Source organism: Podarcis melisellensis, assembly GCF_964234715.1.
Source record: "Podarcis melisellensis genome assembly, chromosome: 3".
In the NCBI taxonomy this organism is placed as follows: Eukaryota; Metazoa; Chordata; class Lepidosauria; order Squamata; family Lacertidae; genus Podarcis; species Podarcis melisellensis.
This window is the reverse complement of record NC_138530.1, coordinates 8,818,997-8,835,715: the sequence shown is the minus strand read 5'-3', so window position 1 is coordinate 8,835,715 and position 16,719 is coordinate 8,818,997. Positions and strand designations below refer to the sequence as shown.

General features: G+C 44.6%; 1 protein-coding gene across 5 annotated transcripts in view; it reads left to right on the top strand.

Annotated features, from left to right (window-relative positions):
• PAPOLG (poly(A) polymerase gamma) overlaps positions 1-14,778 on the top strand; it is a 38,255-nt gene extending 23,477 nt beyond the window's left edge. For 3 of the 5 annotated variants that reach the window (XM_081903983.1, XM_081903982.1, XM_081903979.1), the window contains exons 13-21: positions 1,123-1,176; positions 2,097-2,216; positions 2,857-2,966; positions 4,734-4,855; positions 4,952-5,124; positions 6,856-6,938; positions 7,339-7,559; positions 8,400-8,453; positions 8,855-9,352. In XM_081903983.1, coding sequence (XP_081760109.1) covers positions 1,123-1,176; positions 2,097-2,216; positions 2,857-2,966; positions 4,734-4,855; positions 4,952-5,124; positions 6,856-6,938; positions 7,339-7,559; positions 8,400-8,453; positions 8,855-8,953 — 1,036 coding nt within the window. In that variant the 3' untranslated portion in view covers positions 8,954-9,352. Of the gene's footprint in view, positions 1-1,122; positions 1,177-2,096; positions 2,217-2,856; positions 2,967-4,733; positions 4,856-4,951; positions 5,125-6,855; positions 6,939-7,338; positions 7,560-8,399; positions 8,454-8,854; positions 9,353-13,521 lie in introns of those variants that run through there. The other 2 variants (XM_081903980.1, XM_081903981.1) reach the window with 2 other exon arrangements.
• The last annotated feature ends 1,941 nt before the right edge of the window (positions 14,779-16,719 follow it).

Below are 16,719 nucleotides of genomic sequence, written 5' to 3'. Positions count from 1 at the left end.
AATTCGTTCATTTTTGGGGGGGGGGGAATTGTCCAGCCCCCCACAAGGTCTGAGGGACAGTGGACCGCCCCCCTGCTGAAAAACTTTGCTGACCCCTGCCTTAGAGGAAGGCCTTAATATGTACTCCGGCAGGTTCATGTTGGAGGATGTCATCTTTTAGGTACCCAGGTCCTAAGCCACTTAAAGGTAAAGGGATGTCTGACCATTAGGTCCAGTCGTGACCGACTCTGGGGTTGCGGCGCTCATCTCGCTTTATTGGCCGAGGGAGCCGGCTTCCGGGTCATGTGGCCAGCATGACTAAGCCGCTTCTGGTGAACCAGAGCAGCACGCGGAAATGACATTTACCTTCTCGCAGGAGTGGTACCTATTTATCTTATCACTTTGACATGCTTTCAAACTGCTAGGTTGGCAGGAACAGGGACCGAGCAACAGGAGCTCACCCCAACCGCCAACCTTCTGATCGGCAAGTCCTAGGCTCTGTGGTTTAACCCACAGTGCATTTTAATTCTTAAAACCTTAAAAGACAAAACCTGGTCATAAATATAAGCACCAATTCTGTGAATTGGACATATTTCCACTGTTATTTGTAGCACAATACTACTTATAATGTCATATTTTTATAAATATTTTTATAAATTGCTTTCTGGTCATTGACCGTATTAAAGATATTTGATTTGAACCCACAGCGCCACCTGCGTCCTGGTTCCTCAAGCTGCTTAGGGCCCTTCAAAGATATAAACTGGCACTTAAAATTGTGCTCAAACGGACTGGGAGCCGATGAAGTCATTCCAGAACTGAGATATGTATGCCCAGCCCTAATTACCAATCTTACTTTGCTGAAATAAAAGAAACTCCTTAATCCCACAGCCATTCTTCTTACGGAGCTTCCCCTTGGTAGAAGCTTTAAACTCTTCTTAAGCATTAAATCAATCCAAGCAACTAGGCCAGAAATGGGAAGCGATGTTGACGTGTAAGCCATTGGAAACATGTGGGGATAGGCTTCTCCCTACAGAAGAAATGGGAGAAAGGCTGACGAGGACGTGAAAGTTCTCTAGCGCTTTGAAAGGCCTTTTATTAAAATGGTTGAAAAAAGATCACATTAGCCTTGCTTTACGTTTCCAGGCATTACATTGTGTTGACTGCCAGTTCCTCAACTGAAGAACACCATTTGGAATGGTAAGTCTCTGAAAACTCTGGGTGTTAGATTTTCAATGTGATGATAATATGATTTGGGGAGGGGGTGAACAGGGGTAATAGGCTGGAGACATGCCCTGTCCGTCAGAGCTTCTTACCCTAGAATGGCAGGACATCTGATGACTGTGCCAATAACTTGCATTCAAGTGCTCAGCTTAGAGTAAAATGCACAGAGGTCTCAGAACTGCAGCCTTTATGGTGCTTTCAAACAAAGCAAAAACCTCACTACTGTTTGGTTTATTATTGGGGTTGCTTTGAACATGCTTTAATTTTTTTATTTCTAAGTTGCCTTGAGTATGAGAGTTGGGTCACCCAGCTTAAATAAATACAGTGGTACCTCGGGTTAAGTACTTAATTCGTTCCAGAGGTCCGTTCTTAAACAGAAACTGTTCTTAACCTGAAGCACCACTTTAGCTAATGGGGCCTCCCGCTGCGCCCCCAGAGCACAATTTCTGTTCTCGCCTGAAGCAAAGTTCTTAACCCGAGGTACTATTTCTGGGTTAGCGGAGTCTGTAACCTGAAGCGTATGTAACCTGAAGCGTATGTAACCTGAGGTACCACTGTAAAACAATACAGGCATGGCCATACACGCATCACGCTGAACCCAGAAGCAGCCCGAAAACATTACAAAAGGGGACAGGGTGGGGTGCTTGCAGGCTTTTTTAGATACATGTGATGTCACTTAAATATGCGGTGCCTTGGAACGTAACCCCTGCGTAAATTGGAGTTGCCTGTAAACCAAAAACGTGTGCCTCCTGGTCCAGTCTTAAAACTTTGGTTTGTTGCAGTACACCCATTGGGCCACGTGGTGTCACCCTTCATTTGGTGGTTAGAAGTAAATCGGGCAGCCTTCAGTAAAACTGTTAACTGAAACTTCATTTTTCTCGTGTTTGTGTTTTTAGGGTCGGCCTGGTAGAATCGAAAATCCGCGTGCTTGTTGGAAACATGGAACGGAATGAATGTATTGCAATCGCCCAAGTGAATCCGCAGTCCTTCCCAGGGAGTAAGGAAAAATTCAAAGAGTGAGTTGATGCTTCGTTGGCTACTTGAGCCCGTGAAAATGTGGCGGCATTGGGGGTGTAAACTTCTTGTTGTGATGGCAAGAACAGATTCCCTTGAGGAGTCCTTGGAAGGGAATTTTTCAGGGAAAGATTAGCCGATGTCATAGCTGTCAACTTTTCCCTTTTCTTGCGAGGAATCCTATTCGGAATAAGGGAATTTCCCTTTAAAAAAGGAAAACATTGACAGCTATGGCCAATATGAACGTGAGTGCCAACAAATCCCTGATTACTGGCTATTCCTTCCCTGCAGCCTGCCTTTTCCTGAGCCAGAAAGGAGGCAGGGGACAGTAAATTACTGCCTGGGGAATGCATTTTGCAGAGCTGCTTGGTAGGTAGAGGAAGAATTGAGTATCTACCAGCTGATTCTCATGTCTGTAAGTGCCCTGTCCCTGCAATAGGGTAGCAAGAGAAGTATAGCGATTCAGAGCCTTGCAGTGTAGCCCGGCCCTTTCCTGGGTGACACCTGGAGCTCTCTACCCTGCCTCAATATTACTGAAGCATCATGCCGGTTTTCCTTGGCAATCCCTGCATTGCTGCAACTTTGCTGACATCTCGCCAGTCCTTTCAGTTCAGTTCAGCTGTCCTGGAACTTTCCCTTCAGGAGCGACTTTGTGTCCGTATGGTTTCTGGGGATAATTTTTAAGAAAGCGGAGAATGCAGAGAGTGTCTGCGTTGACTTGACCTACGATATCCAGTCGTTCACGGACACAGGTAAACCCCTTCTCTTCTTGGTGAAAGTCCTACCTCTGAATGGGCTAAGGTTGCTTGCCTGTTTCCCAAAGGGTTGCCTCACTTCAGTATAAATTAGTGCCTATACTAACTAAAGAATCAAGTTCTGCTGGGAGTTGGAAACTTTTCTCCCACTGTCCCCGTGTGTGTGTGTGTGTGTGTGTGTGTTGACATCGACAAGCCTTCTGATGAGGTTATTGTGCTTAGTCTTGTGAAATATGAGAAAGAAGCATTGCTTGCTAACCATCCAGCGACTCTGTTTGCAACATAACAGTATAATCCACTGTGCTCAGAAAAACTTTGTTTCTTCGTCTCATTTTGAAAGAAAATGCCCTAGAGCAGGGTTAGCCAACGTGGTGCCCTCCAGATGTTGTGGTATCTGAAGACACGAAAGCTCATGCCAGTAACAAACTTAGTTGGTCTCTAAGGTGCTACTGGAAGGATTTTTTTAATTTTGTTTCAACTATGGCAGACCAACATGGCTACCTACCTGTAACTATTACAACACCTGTTGTCCCAGATCAAAGGGAATGCTGGCTGGGGCTGATGAGAACTGGAAGCCAGAGGGCACCATCTTGGCTAATCTAGTGCTGGAAACTCGCTCATTCCTTAATGCCACCTAACTATTGTGCCTCTGCAACCTCCTGGTTTTATTTCTTGATGGCGGGTATTCCCCCTTAGCCCATTAAATAACATCTAATCAGTTCTGTTTACACTGAACATGACAGATCTGCTCTTGGAAGCACTGAAATACTGGAGGGTGGCGGGAGGGTCAGTGCGTTTCATGGGAGCTTCTCAAAATATACCGTGCTAAGCTTAAAGCTTTCGCTCCTGCCTTCCAATGCTGCTACTGCTGGAACTTGCTGGGATTCTGTGTGATGCCTTCACATTCTAAGTAGCTACCCAAGCTGTGCTTCGATGGAGAACTGAACAGTTCTTCCCCAACCTGTGCAGTTTCAAGGGCCACACTGGGCTCTCTTATTTTGACTTCCGGTATCAGTCAGTCGGATGGACGCAGATGGCACTGTGGGTTAAACCACAGAGCCTAGGACTTGCCGATCAGAAGGTTGGCGGTTCGAATCCCCGTGACGGGGTGAGCTCCCGTTGCTCGGTTCCTGCTCCTGCCAACCTAGCAGTTCGATAGCATGTCAAAGTGCAAGTAGATAAATAGGTACCGCTCCGGTGGGAAGGTAAACGGCGTTTCCGTTCACTGCTCTGGTTTGCCATCTGTACTGCTTCTCTCCCTTAGCTCTTAGCTCCTGCTGTCAGGTTTAAAAGACAGTAGTGCCCCCTAAGAGCTATTAGAACAGCTTGGTAGCCAAACTACCAGGGCATGCCTTCATCTGTGCACCTGTTCTGTAAGCCCCACAGTGTACCATATTTTTCACTCTATAAGACACACCAGACCACAAGACGCACCTAGTTTTTGGAGGAGGAAAACAAGAAAAAAAATATTCTGAATCTCAGAAGCTGGAACAGCAAGAGGGATCACTGTGCAGTGAAAGCAGCAATCCCTCTTGCTTTTCTGGCTGCGCAGCCTGCATTCGCTCCATAAAACACACATACATTTCCCCTTACTTTTTAGGAGGGAAAAAGTGAGTCTTATAGAGCAAAAAATACAGTACTTCGCAGTGGGGCAGAGCTTGCATGGGCTGTGAATGGAGGAGGCTGTCGCTGCAGCAGAATAAGCGGCAGCTCACTTTGCTGTGCAGACTTCCTTGATCTGCTTGACCTTTCTTCTGCCTTAAGTTTATCGGCAGGCGAATAATATCAGCCTGTTGAAAGAAGGCATGAAGATCGAAGCTGCTCACGTGAGGAAGAAACAGCTCCACAATTACTTGCCTGCAGACGTCTTGCAGAAGAGAAAAAAGGTGAGCCCAAATTCTGGACTTTACATTTTATTTTTATTAAAAAAAACAAACCCTTTAGTTGTAGGTCTGCGAACCTAAGTCAGTTTTTCTCAACAGAGTATGCCAGACATAAGCCAAAACATTGGTGGACCTGTGTTGAGAAGCACATCTACGGATGATGGCTGCTTGGGCAGGTACAGGGACGTAGGCGTTGGGACACAATCCAGGGCTCTTCCCTCTTTCAGCAGCATGGCAAAACCCAGCAGCAGTTCTACAAAAGAAGCGGAAAGGTGGGCATAGTCTTAATACATTCTGTGTTGCCGCATCAATGTTCCGTTGGTCCAGAAGCGGCTTAGTCCTGCTGGCCACATGACCCGGAAAGCTGTCTGTGGACAAACGCCGGCTCCCTCGGCCTGAAGTGAGATGAGCGCTGCAACTGTTGGGATATTCCGTTCCGCCTTAAGCAACAAGCATGATTGTTGTGTGTCACATGCCTGTTCACACTCCAGCACAGCTTGCTGGGAACTTCCGTTTGTGTATAGCTTTTGCTTTAGCTGGACACGAAGGAGATCAGACATGTTTCCTTTTGTCCTGATGTACGCTGAATAAACTCCTTGTAAATATGCTCACACAGCCTCTCCTGCCACTTCTGTTTGTGCAGCTTTTACTCTGCTGAGTAGCGTGCCTTAGCTTCTGAAGCTCAGGTCACAGATTCATGCTGAACCAAGGACTGGAGTTCTCTTGGCACACTGGCCGGTGGGCTGGAGCCAGATGGGGACCTGCCAATTGCCCCTTTTCCTTGGTTGCATGCTAACAGCAACCCCATAGTCGCCTTTAACTGGACTTAACCATCCAGCGGTCTTTTACCTTTTTAAAAAAATGTCAATGCTTGTACCATTTTCAAAGCCTCTCTTCTGTCTTAAGACCCAGGAATGCTCAGCCACTTGATCTGGCAAAGAGGACTTGAGTCCATGAAAGCTTGTGCTATATTTGCTAGTCTTTAAGAACACAGGTGGCACTGTGGTCTAAACCACAGAGCCTAGGGTTTGCCAATCAGAAGTCGGCAGTTCGAATCCCTGTGTCGGGGTGAGCTCCCGTTGCTCGGTCCCAGCTCCTGCCCACCTAGCAGTTTGAAAGCACATCAGAGTTCAAGTAGATAAATAGGTACCACTCCAGCAGGAAGGTAAACGGCATTTCCGTGCGCTGGTTCTCCAGAAGCGGCTTGGTCATGCTGGCCACGTGACCTGGAAGCTGTACGCCGGTTCCCTTGGCCAATAAAGTGAGATGAGCGCCACAACCCCAGAGTCATCCACAACTGGACCTAATGGTCAGGGGTCCCTTTACCTTTACCTTTAAGGTGCCACAAGACTATGGGGAGGCCATTGTTGCAAGAGACTCCTGCAACCGCTCCTGCATTTGAGAATGCCTGGCGCTGGGTCCATCAATTTTGAGTTCATTTCCCTAAGGCCAAATTCTTCCTATTGTTACACACAATCTTCTGCCAAGCTGTAGCAAGATTCCAGGCACTCACCCAGGGTCTTGTTTCCGTTATGAATTCAGGTTGGTTCATGGTGGACACACAGATCAGCTTTGGAGATTCTGTAGCTCTGTGTGTGTTTGAACCATGTTGGATTATTCTACCGCTGTAAAGACTCGGGTCTTTGCTGCCTTTTAAATGTGCCTCTACTGTCAGAGGCAAGATGCCTGCAATCTCAGGTGTGGAGAGCGCTGTTGCATTCAGTTCCTGATTGCAAGCTTCCCAGAGGCATTGACTTACTGTGAGAGTAGAGTGCTGCTTTAGATGGTCCTATGGCCTCATCCAGCAGCCTTTTCTTACGTTCTTAAATCTTCTTAATGTTAACTGACTTGAACCGACTTAACAGCAAAATCTTTTGTCTCTATTTATTTGAACAGAAGTGGTTTTTATGGTGACGTTGTGCCAGACCTATAGAGCCTAACACATGTCAAGACATGTTCCTTACCCAGGGAATTATCCTTACCCTTATTCCTGCTTTACACAGGAATGCTGTCTTTCAAAGTACCGCCATCTGTACTAACAGAGAGAAGCCACCAAACGTCCTTCAGCCTTTGATGTCTTCTCAAGGTTTGTTCATTCCGGTAGTTGGTCCACGTACTGTGTCTGAAATGTGAAAAATCATCTATTCTTTTTGGCACCCGTCTGTCTCAAGAGACAATGGAGTGTGCCTCCAGGGGTGAAATCAAAACTCTGGAGAATCACTGTGACTGCAGAGCCCAATAACCCATAACTGCAGCCTCCCGCGTTATTTCCGCTACTATCCTTCATCCATTAAGATCCCAGGGTGGTTTGCAAAATAAAGTTTAAACAATACATTCATTTTTTTAAAAAAAGAATTAAAACGTTCAGTTGTTTAAAAAACATATATTCCAACCATAACCGCACTGTGGCAGCAGAAGGCATTGGCGAGAGTTCTTTGTTGGAAATCCATAAGTTATAAACTTTAAAAGGTTCTTCTTTTTTGCAGTGCCGGATTCCACAGTTGCAGATAACATGGCTGCATCTTCTCCAGGCAGCTACAGTATCTCCCAGGCTGTAGAGCCAGATGTGGATCCCACATCTGCCCATAACCATCAGCAGCATCTGGATGGAGTGGCTTCTGCAAGCGTGAAGAACATTTCCGTGAACAAGAGAGGTCACGCACCTGCCTTGCAAGACGGGTTCAAACGGCTGAAAGATGTAGGAACGGCAAGTACCTGGTCAGAGTGGCCTGATGTTACATGACAGATGTTGAAACAATGCCTAGGATTTGCAGCCTCATACTGACGGAAGCATGCATAGGGGGAGGGAAGGATCCTGACATCTGAATACTCAACTCCGTTCGGACTTCGCAGAGGCTGTTAACAGGTTTTAACAGCATAAGTAACACAACTTGCCTGAAGGGACTGCAAGAAGATCAAACCTATCTATTCCGAAGGAAATCAGCCCTGAGTGCTCACTGGAAGGACAGATCCTGAAGCTGAGGCTCCAATACTATGGCCACCTCATGAGAAGAGAAGACTCCCTGGAAAAGACCCTGATACTGGGAAAGATTGAGGGCACAAGGAGAAGGGGACGACAGATGACGAGATGGTTGGACAGTGTTCTCGAAGCTACGGACAAGAGTCTGACCAAACTGCGGGAGGCAGTGGAAGGCAGGAGTGCCTGGCGTGCTCTGGTCCACGGGGTCACAAAGAGTCGGACACGACAAAACGACTTAACAACAACAACACTTTCTGTTGTAGCTGTGATAAGTCTTAGGAATGCTGTAAAAGGCTATTTCATATGGCTTCCAGACAGATTTCACCTTAATGGTGTCTCCAGATCCCTCATGGTTGCTATGAGGCTGCAGTCTCAAAGCCTATTTAATCCAAAGTCCACTCTTATTCCTTTGGAGTGGGCATGCCTTGTTTTGTGCTTCAAGATTTTGAAGTTGCATGTGGGGGGATAGTAATTGCACAACGTTACAGACTTATCTGCTTCTGGCTTTAATTCACTGTTCATTGTCTTTAAATACTGACTAGGTTTTTCTTGTTCTGATCTCTTTAGCGCAGCCTGGGAGACACCACACTGGTTCCAACTTCTGGAACATTAAGATCACAGGTACTGTTTGGAGCCCCCTTAGTTTTAAAAGAAGAACCAGAAATGGAGCTATAGTTCCTATGGCCTAAAGGCCTTAAATATTTACTTGACATCCATATATATTCTTGACCCCTAAAAATTAGTGCCAAACATTTGCTTTTGGTGAAATGCATGTTCAAATCCCAAATTTCAGCCTCTCGAGAGCTTTGCTTCCTAGACTAGGGGTTAAATTAGTTTTAAAAGACCCTGATAATGAAATATAAAAACCGTAACACTCAGCTGTGTTATTTTAGAAGCTGAGCATTGGAAGGTGAAAGACACAGCAGCGCAGGATCAGTGCCAGGGTCCACGGATGTGTCTTTTTGTACCTGAACTCCTGGAATCTCAGCTTCACACATCTGATTTCCGTTTTCCTTTCGCAGCGGCTTTCCAGTAAAGAGTTACCAGATTCATCCTCCCCGATTCCAGCAAGTGGAGTTCGTGTTGTTAAAAACTCCATCAGGCTGACGCTCAACCGATAGCAGGCACCTCTTCGGGCAATGTTAAGTGAAATGTGTTTTTGATGGCTGCTGCAATATTATTTCGTTTCACATGTCATTCTAAAAGCGTATTACTTGGGCTGTAACAGTTGGAATTACTTGGAAAAAATATTCTAAGCAATTGAAAAGGTGCCCAGATTCAGTAACATCCATATGTGTGTTTGTGTATCTCACTCTTGCACGTGTTTGTAGTTGCCCTGGGTGTTGGAGATCCTAAATCTCTTAAATCTCTCTTCTCAAGAGGCCTTCTCTTTAAAATGCCCTAATAGGATGTGTGTCTTGAACTATAACACAGCCTGATTCATACTTCAGAAATATTCTTTACCTTATATGCAGACTTAACTGATGGATTAAGCTACTAAAACGTGTGTGTGTGTGTGTGTGTGTGTGTGTGTGTGTGTAAAGGTAAAGGGACCCCTGACCATTAGGTCCAGTCGTGGCCGACTCTGGGGTTGCGGCGCTCATCTCGCTTTATTGGCCGAGGGAGCCGGCGTACAGCTTCCGGGTCTTGTGGCCAAAACAGCTTACACACTTAAAATACACAGTACAATCCTGAAATCAACACACACAAAACTTAACCAGTTGCCAATCAGCAGCACCATAAAACAGCAATGTATTTAAAAGGTGTCTTAGTTATTCCATCCATGCGGGCGACACCTAAAGCAGGGATGGGGAGCTGTGGGGCGAGTGCAGCCACGAGGCCCTCCCCATCTGGGTTACAGCCTCGTCACCTTGGCTTTCCCTTGTACCTGCCCAGCAATGACACTGTGTTTAAAAGCTTCCATTTGTTCCAATGGACACTGTTTTTAAGCCTAAGTACTGGATGGAGGGGGACACGGGTGGCGCTATGGTCTAAACCACAGAGCCTACGACCCCACACGGGGTGAGTTCCTGTTGTTTGGTCCCAGCTCCTGCCCACCTAGCAGTTTGAAAGCACATTCAAATGCAAGTAGATAAATAGGTACCACTGCGGTGGGAAGGTAAACGGCATTTTCGTGTGCTGCTTTGGTTCTCCATAAGCGGCTTAGTCATGCTGGCCACATGACCCAGAAACTGTACGCCGGCTCCCTCGGCCAATAAAGCGAGATGAGCGCCGCAACCCCAGAGTCGTCCGCGACTGGACCTAATGGTCAGGGGTCCCTTTACTGGATGGATGACAGTTTTTCCAGGGAGATGAGGTTGCAGCTGGATTAACTTCCCCCTAAAAGATTACGCACCCCTGACATTGCATAGCAGTTAGGCTTAAAAACCACCATTGCTGGTTGATGTTGAGCTGAATTGCTGTGCAGGGTGAAGAGGCTGGGGAGAAGGGGGCAGTGCCAGATTTACGTATAAGCTTTACGTACGTATAAGATTTACATACAAGCCACTCTCTTGGGGCCCCCCAAAAAATTTTAAGGGAAAAAACCTATAAAAATATAAAATAAGAAAACAAATAAAATAAAACCTACAGACAGCAACAGTGTTTTGTGTTGTGTAGGCTCCTATGATGTAAGTAATGGGCCCTGCCTGCTCCCCAAAATATCACTGGTTTGCTCATTTCTATATCTAGAGTGAACACGGGTGGCTCTGTGGGTTAAACCACAGAACCTAGGACTTGCCGATCAAAAGGTAGGCGGTTCGAATCCCTGTGACGGGGTGAGCTCCCATTGCTCGGTCCCTGCTTCTGCCAACCTAGCAGTTCAAAAGCACTTCAAAGTGCAAGTGATAAATAGGTACCACTCCAGCGGGAAGGTAAACGGCGTTTCCGTGCGCTGCTCTGGTTCGCCAGAAGCCGCTTAGTCATGCTGGCCACATGACCCGGAAGCTGTCTACGGACAAACGCCAGCTCCCTCGGCCTATAGAGCAAGATGAGCGCCGCAACCCCAGAGTCAGTCAGGACTGGACCTAATTGTCAGGGGTCCCTTTACCTTTACCTATAGAGTGCCTACATTCTGCATGGACTGATTGCATGGCAACATGTAGCATGCAGCTGCAGTGCAGCACAGTTGAATGTAGGTCAAGCTGTTGTACCTGTTATCTAATACTAAAGAGTGCTTGTAGACTGATGATCAGGCAGCATAGATTATTATTTTTTTTAAAATAAATTTTTATTGAAATTTTCCATTAAGAACACCAAACATATCCATTTACATATCACATAATTTATCTTATTTGGACCTCCCTCAACTTCTCTGATAATCATTCGTAGTTCAAATCCTATCTTCACATTCCTTTATTTCAATATTTCCATTAAATTTTTATATTTCTATTCTTATTTGCCTTTTGGTAATATTTCCTTATATTTTCACAAAGCTTCTTTAAAACACACTAGCATTGTACAATCCTCACATATATTTTTCAAATACTCCGTAAATTTCCCCCAGTCCTCAAAAAATCTTTGGTCTTTTTGGTATCTAATTTTTCCAGTCAATTTGTCCAGTTCTGCATAATCTGTTAGTTTTGTCCTCCATTCTTCCAAGGTCGGAACCTCTTCTTGTTTCCATTTTTGGGCCAACAGTGTCCTTGCTGCGGTGATTGCATACTGGAACAGTTTACAGTCTCTCCTACTTATATCCATTCTTGTTATTCCCAACAGGAAGGTCTCTGGTTTCTTAGCAAAGCTATACTTTAGCATTTTCTTTAGTTCATTGTATATCATCTCCCAGAACCCCCTTACTTTCCTACAATCCCACCACATATGCATAAATGTACCTTCTTTCTCCCCACATCTCCAACACTTGTTACAAATTTTGTACATTTTTGCTAGTTTTACTGGTGTCATATACCACCTGTAAACCATCTTCATTGCATTTTCTTTTAATGTAACACATGCAGTAAACTTCAAATTTTCATTCCATATTTTTTGCCAATCATCCATTTCTATATTGTATCCTAAATCTTTGGCCCACTGAATCATAACTACTTTTACCTCCTCATCCATTGTATGCCATTCCAGCAAAATTTTGTACATTTTAGAAATTATTTTGCAATCATTATTCACAATCTCTGTTTGGAATTTTGAATCTTTTTCTTTATACCCTTTTTCTTTCTCTTCCTTTTTAAACATTTCATTTATTTGGCAGTAGTGCAACCAATCATAGACATATTCCTTTACTTGTTCATATGGTTTTAACCTCCACTTTCCTCCTTCCTTCGCCACCAAATCTCCATAGGTGATCCAATCACTTCTCATATTAATTTTTTTAACACCTATGACCTCTAATGGGGATAACCAATGTGGAACCCCTGTTTCCAGTATGTTTTTGTATCTGTCCCAAACTTCCAATAACGATCTGCGAAAGATATGGTTTTCGAATGTTTTATGGCCCTTCTTCTTTTCTTTCCAAAGATACGCGTGCCATCCAAATCTGTTGTCAAATCCTTCCAAATCTAGGAGCTTTGTATTTTTTAATTTGATCCATTCTTTTAACCAGCAAAGACATGATGCTTCGTAGTATAACTTCAGATCTGGCAGGGCAAAGCCTCCCCTTTCTTTTGCATCTGTTAACAATTTGTACTTGATTCTTGGCTTTTTGCCCTGCCAAATGTATCTTGAGATCATTCTTTGCCATTCTTTGAAGATCGCCACTCCTTTTAGTATTGGTATCATCTGAAATAGGAATAACATCTTCGGTAGCACCAACATCTTGATCATAGAAATTCTTCCCCAAAGGGATAGTTTTAACCTATTCCATATTTCCAAATCCTTCTTAATTCCATTCCACACCGGAACATAGTTGTTCTATACCCATTTGTTGTTGCAATACTTCCATCAATGTTTTTTCCATGTTTTTAACTATAATTTTGGTTTTTTTCCTGTTTATTATGAAACCTGCCACCTCTCCAAATTTTTCAATTTCTTCCAATATCTCGGCTGCTGTCTCCAACGGTTCTTCCGCCATCAAAACTAAATCATCGGCAAAGGCTTTAACTTTGTATAGATTACAAAGCATAGATTAAGGGTATGAGTCTTATGCCTACTGACTGATTTCATGTCAGACATAATTTATTCATTTTGATGGCTTTAGATACCCATTAGGTCCGTAAATTACCATATAGCATATATTCAACACAAAAAAACAGTGACAATTTGTTGTTGACAAAGGACAGCTGGGCATATAAAGGGCCCCATTACCTTCAGTAGCTTAGGGCCTCATCAAACCTAAATCCAGCCTGGGCGGAGAGAGAGAAAGGAGGGAAGAGAGTGGAAGAGGAATGTGTGTGTGTGGCAGGGAGAAGTGTGTGTGTTTGGTGGCTCCTGTTCCAGCCTCTGTTCCAGCCTCTGCTGGCAGATTTCCCCCCAGGGAATGTGGCCCTTGAGATGGGAGGGTGGGGAAAAGGTGCCCTATCCCTGATTTAAAGCAGGGAGATAGGGGCCACAGCTAAATGGTGGTGCACCTCCAGCTAAGATCTCACTTGGGAAAGTCCTCTGCCTGACATCATGGATCGCTGCCACGCAGGTAAGTGGAGTGTAGCCAAGTTCTGAGCTCAGTGGATTGGGCAATGCAATGCAATGCACCTTATCTTTGTTTAATCTGATTTAATCTTCTGTAAATTTCATTCTACAGGTGCTGCACCATCTGAACTGTTGCCAAAAATATATATATTCCAAGATGCTGTTGCCCAAAATCCATGGCCCCGTGTGCCTGTGATTTGGATATTTGTTCCCTTGGACTGTGTCTACTTCATGTTCACTGTGCGGATGCATAGCTTCATTTTAAGTCTCGTGTTGTCTTGAGTGGAAAACGTCTTTTGTTATAAAAATCCAAAAAAAAATGTCTTGTGCCTATTTTTCCCGAAAGGGGTGTCATGCAGACAGCTTGGCTATGGTGGACTTCCACTGAATTCCCCAGTAGCACAGGCAGTCTGAATCTCCCCCCTTAAAACATATTCTTTACACAGTTGGCAGCTCTAATCAGGAAACCCACGAGCAGTTTTAGCGGCGTGAGAAGGTGGAGACCACTCCACTTAAACTGATAGGTTTCATGAATTAGGTGATTCTTGTGAAATTGATTGGAATAATTTTACGCACAGGAGAATCTCTGTGTGTCAAGGGTGCTTCTCCTTTTGAAAGGCAAATTTGTAGAATTAAGCACCTATACCTATGCACTGTGTTCATGTTCCATAAAAACTGCTTCCCATGGAGGCCCACAAAACGAAAACCTGGGACACAATCCACCCATAGTTTAAGAACATAAATGCTCCATGGATCGTAATGAGAGTTGAGCATGGCTTTCTCTCACTGCTCCTCTTCCCTGTCCTATTTGACATCCATGAGAGTTAAATGTGATTCAGTTTTAATTGGATTGCACTCTGGGTTTTTAAAAATATATATATATATTAAAATTCAAGCAAAAACTTAAATCTGCCACAATACTGAATTGTCTTAGGATAATTTCTGACACTTGAACTTTGGAACGGTCTGAAGGCTTTGCTGTATGGCCTTAACACAAGTAATTTGGATTGTGAGTTTTATTGGCTGAAATCTCAAAACTGTTGCTCGTATCTTGTCCAGATTATATAAAAATTCCTGACCTGCCTTTTTTAGTTTACCTATTTTCTGTCAGCTGTGACTATGAATACAGGCAGGGCCTGGAATATTGAGTTTTACTGAAGTCTGGACAACATACTATTATGAATAACTTGCCTAGAATCAACACTGCCCAATTTAACACCACTGCACTCATGTTGCCAAAATATCTCCCAAAATTTGCTCTCCACTCTCAAATCAATCTCCAGAAGTGTTAGGAACAAATACTGTTTACAAATCTTAAATTACGTGTTGTCTTGTGTTTTTGTAATGAGGGGGAAAAAAGATAATGTATATTCAGAGTATTTTTGTATGTATTGTAAAATATCATCTTTTCAAAGAAAAATTTAAAAAACTCTAGTCTCTCATCTGCTTTCTTTGTGTGTGGTCAGAGACCCAGTTACATTTCGACCTAGTTAAAATGTCAACCAACTGGTAACTTCCCCCTAAACTGTCATTCTGATGCAATTCCTTTTTCTTATTGCAATCAGGAGTATAGAAAGTGCCTCCTTACTTAGAATGCCAGTAAATGCAGCTTCTGCTATGCATTTGTGGTAGAAGTTGCATCTCCCAATCAGTATCCAAGCTGTGAAGTTGCTGTTTCACAAGACTGATTCCCATCATGGATAAATGCATGCATGTGTTATGTGCTAAGAGCTGGTGTAAGAGAGTGTCTAAGGCAGCAGTTCTCAACCTGTGGGTCCCCAGATGTTATTGGGCTACAACTCCCATCATCCCTGAGCTCTGTCCTTGCTAGTTCAACAACATCTGGGGACCCACAGGTTGAGAATGGCTGGTCTAAGGGATGCAGAAGCCTTTGAATAAAATTCCACCTTCCAAAAGCTATTAGAATATGGGGGCTAATCATACCTGTCAACTTACAGATTTGAAAATAAGGGACCAGCAGCCAAAATAAGGGATTTTAGTCAACCAGCAGCCAAACGAAGCCTCAAGCGGTGGTTCTCACAGCGCAGCAACCCAGCAAAGGGGATGCAGCAAGGAAAACCACCGTCACCTCTCTGCTGGGAAGCGCTGAGCAAAGGCTGAGCAAAGTCCCCAGGCAACGCAGCCGATTTGATTGGCACAAGGCATGCCAGCTTCACCCCCTAGTCGTTCTTAGACTCCTTATTGGTTGAGCAACGCAGCCAAGCAACACAGTTGGAGCCTCCCTCCTCCCTGGCCGGCAGGGAGGGAGGGAGAGGAGCTGCTTCCTTTGAAACCCGGGAAATTTAAGGGACATCATCAATAAGGGACAGCAGCGGAACACGGCGCTGGGATAAGGGAGTTTCCCGCCAACTAAGGGACGGTTGACAGCTATGGGGCTAATGCCAATCTTCACAGATAGGCTATTGGGATGATACAGAAGCAATGGGGGGGTCAGGATTGGGTCAACTGAAAAGGCCCTTAAGTCACACTGTTGAGTAGATCCACTGAATTAATTGGGTATGGCCAACTTCAACACATTGACTCATGCACACTTTTGCATGTCTCATTCCTAGAAAGCACAGATCCAACCGGTTTTCTGTTTCCCCCACCACTTTCCCCGGGGAAACCTGCTCTTTACCATTGAATGGGAGCAAGCGCCAATCTACGGAAAACTCAGCTGACATTTGCTCCCATTCAGCAGGTGTGTGTGGACAAGACTTTCATTGGATCTTCAACGAGTATGACATAGCTGGATGCAGCCCCGTGACATCTTGAAAGTAGGGCGATTGGGAGTGGTGTTAGTTGGTGACTATGGCACACTTGGAAGTTTAACATTTTGGTAGTCCATGTGTTTACAGCAGTGATGGCCAAACTTGGCCCTCCAGCTGTTTTGGGACTACAATTCCCATTATCCCTGACCACTGGTCCTGTTAGCTAGGGATGATGGGAGTTGTAGTCCCAAAACAGCTGGAGGGCCAAGTTTGGCCATCACTGGTTTACAACATAAGAGTTGTTTCTGCAGCATACCCCAGTGAGTAACAGCTAAAATTTTCAAAACTAACCCTAGATATGTGAAAGCAGTCCAAGCTGGATGTTACTGTAGCAAAAACAGTATACTGCACATCTAGGTGTGCAGATGTAGCAGTGGGCATATTGGAGCCAACAGAACCCCCCAAACGGCAAACCTGGCTTTTGAAGAGGGGAGCAACCCTTCCCCAAATGAGCTGGCTATGCACTTATTCTTAGATCACCAATTCAATACTACCTGTGTCTTGCCTAGATTAAGTTTGGAAGTGGATTGGATAAGAAT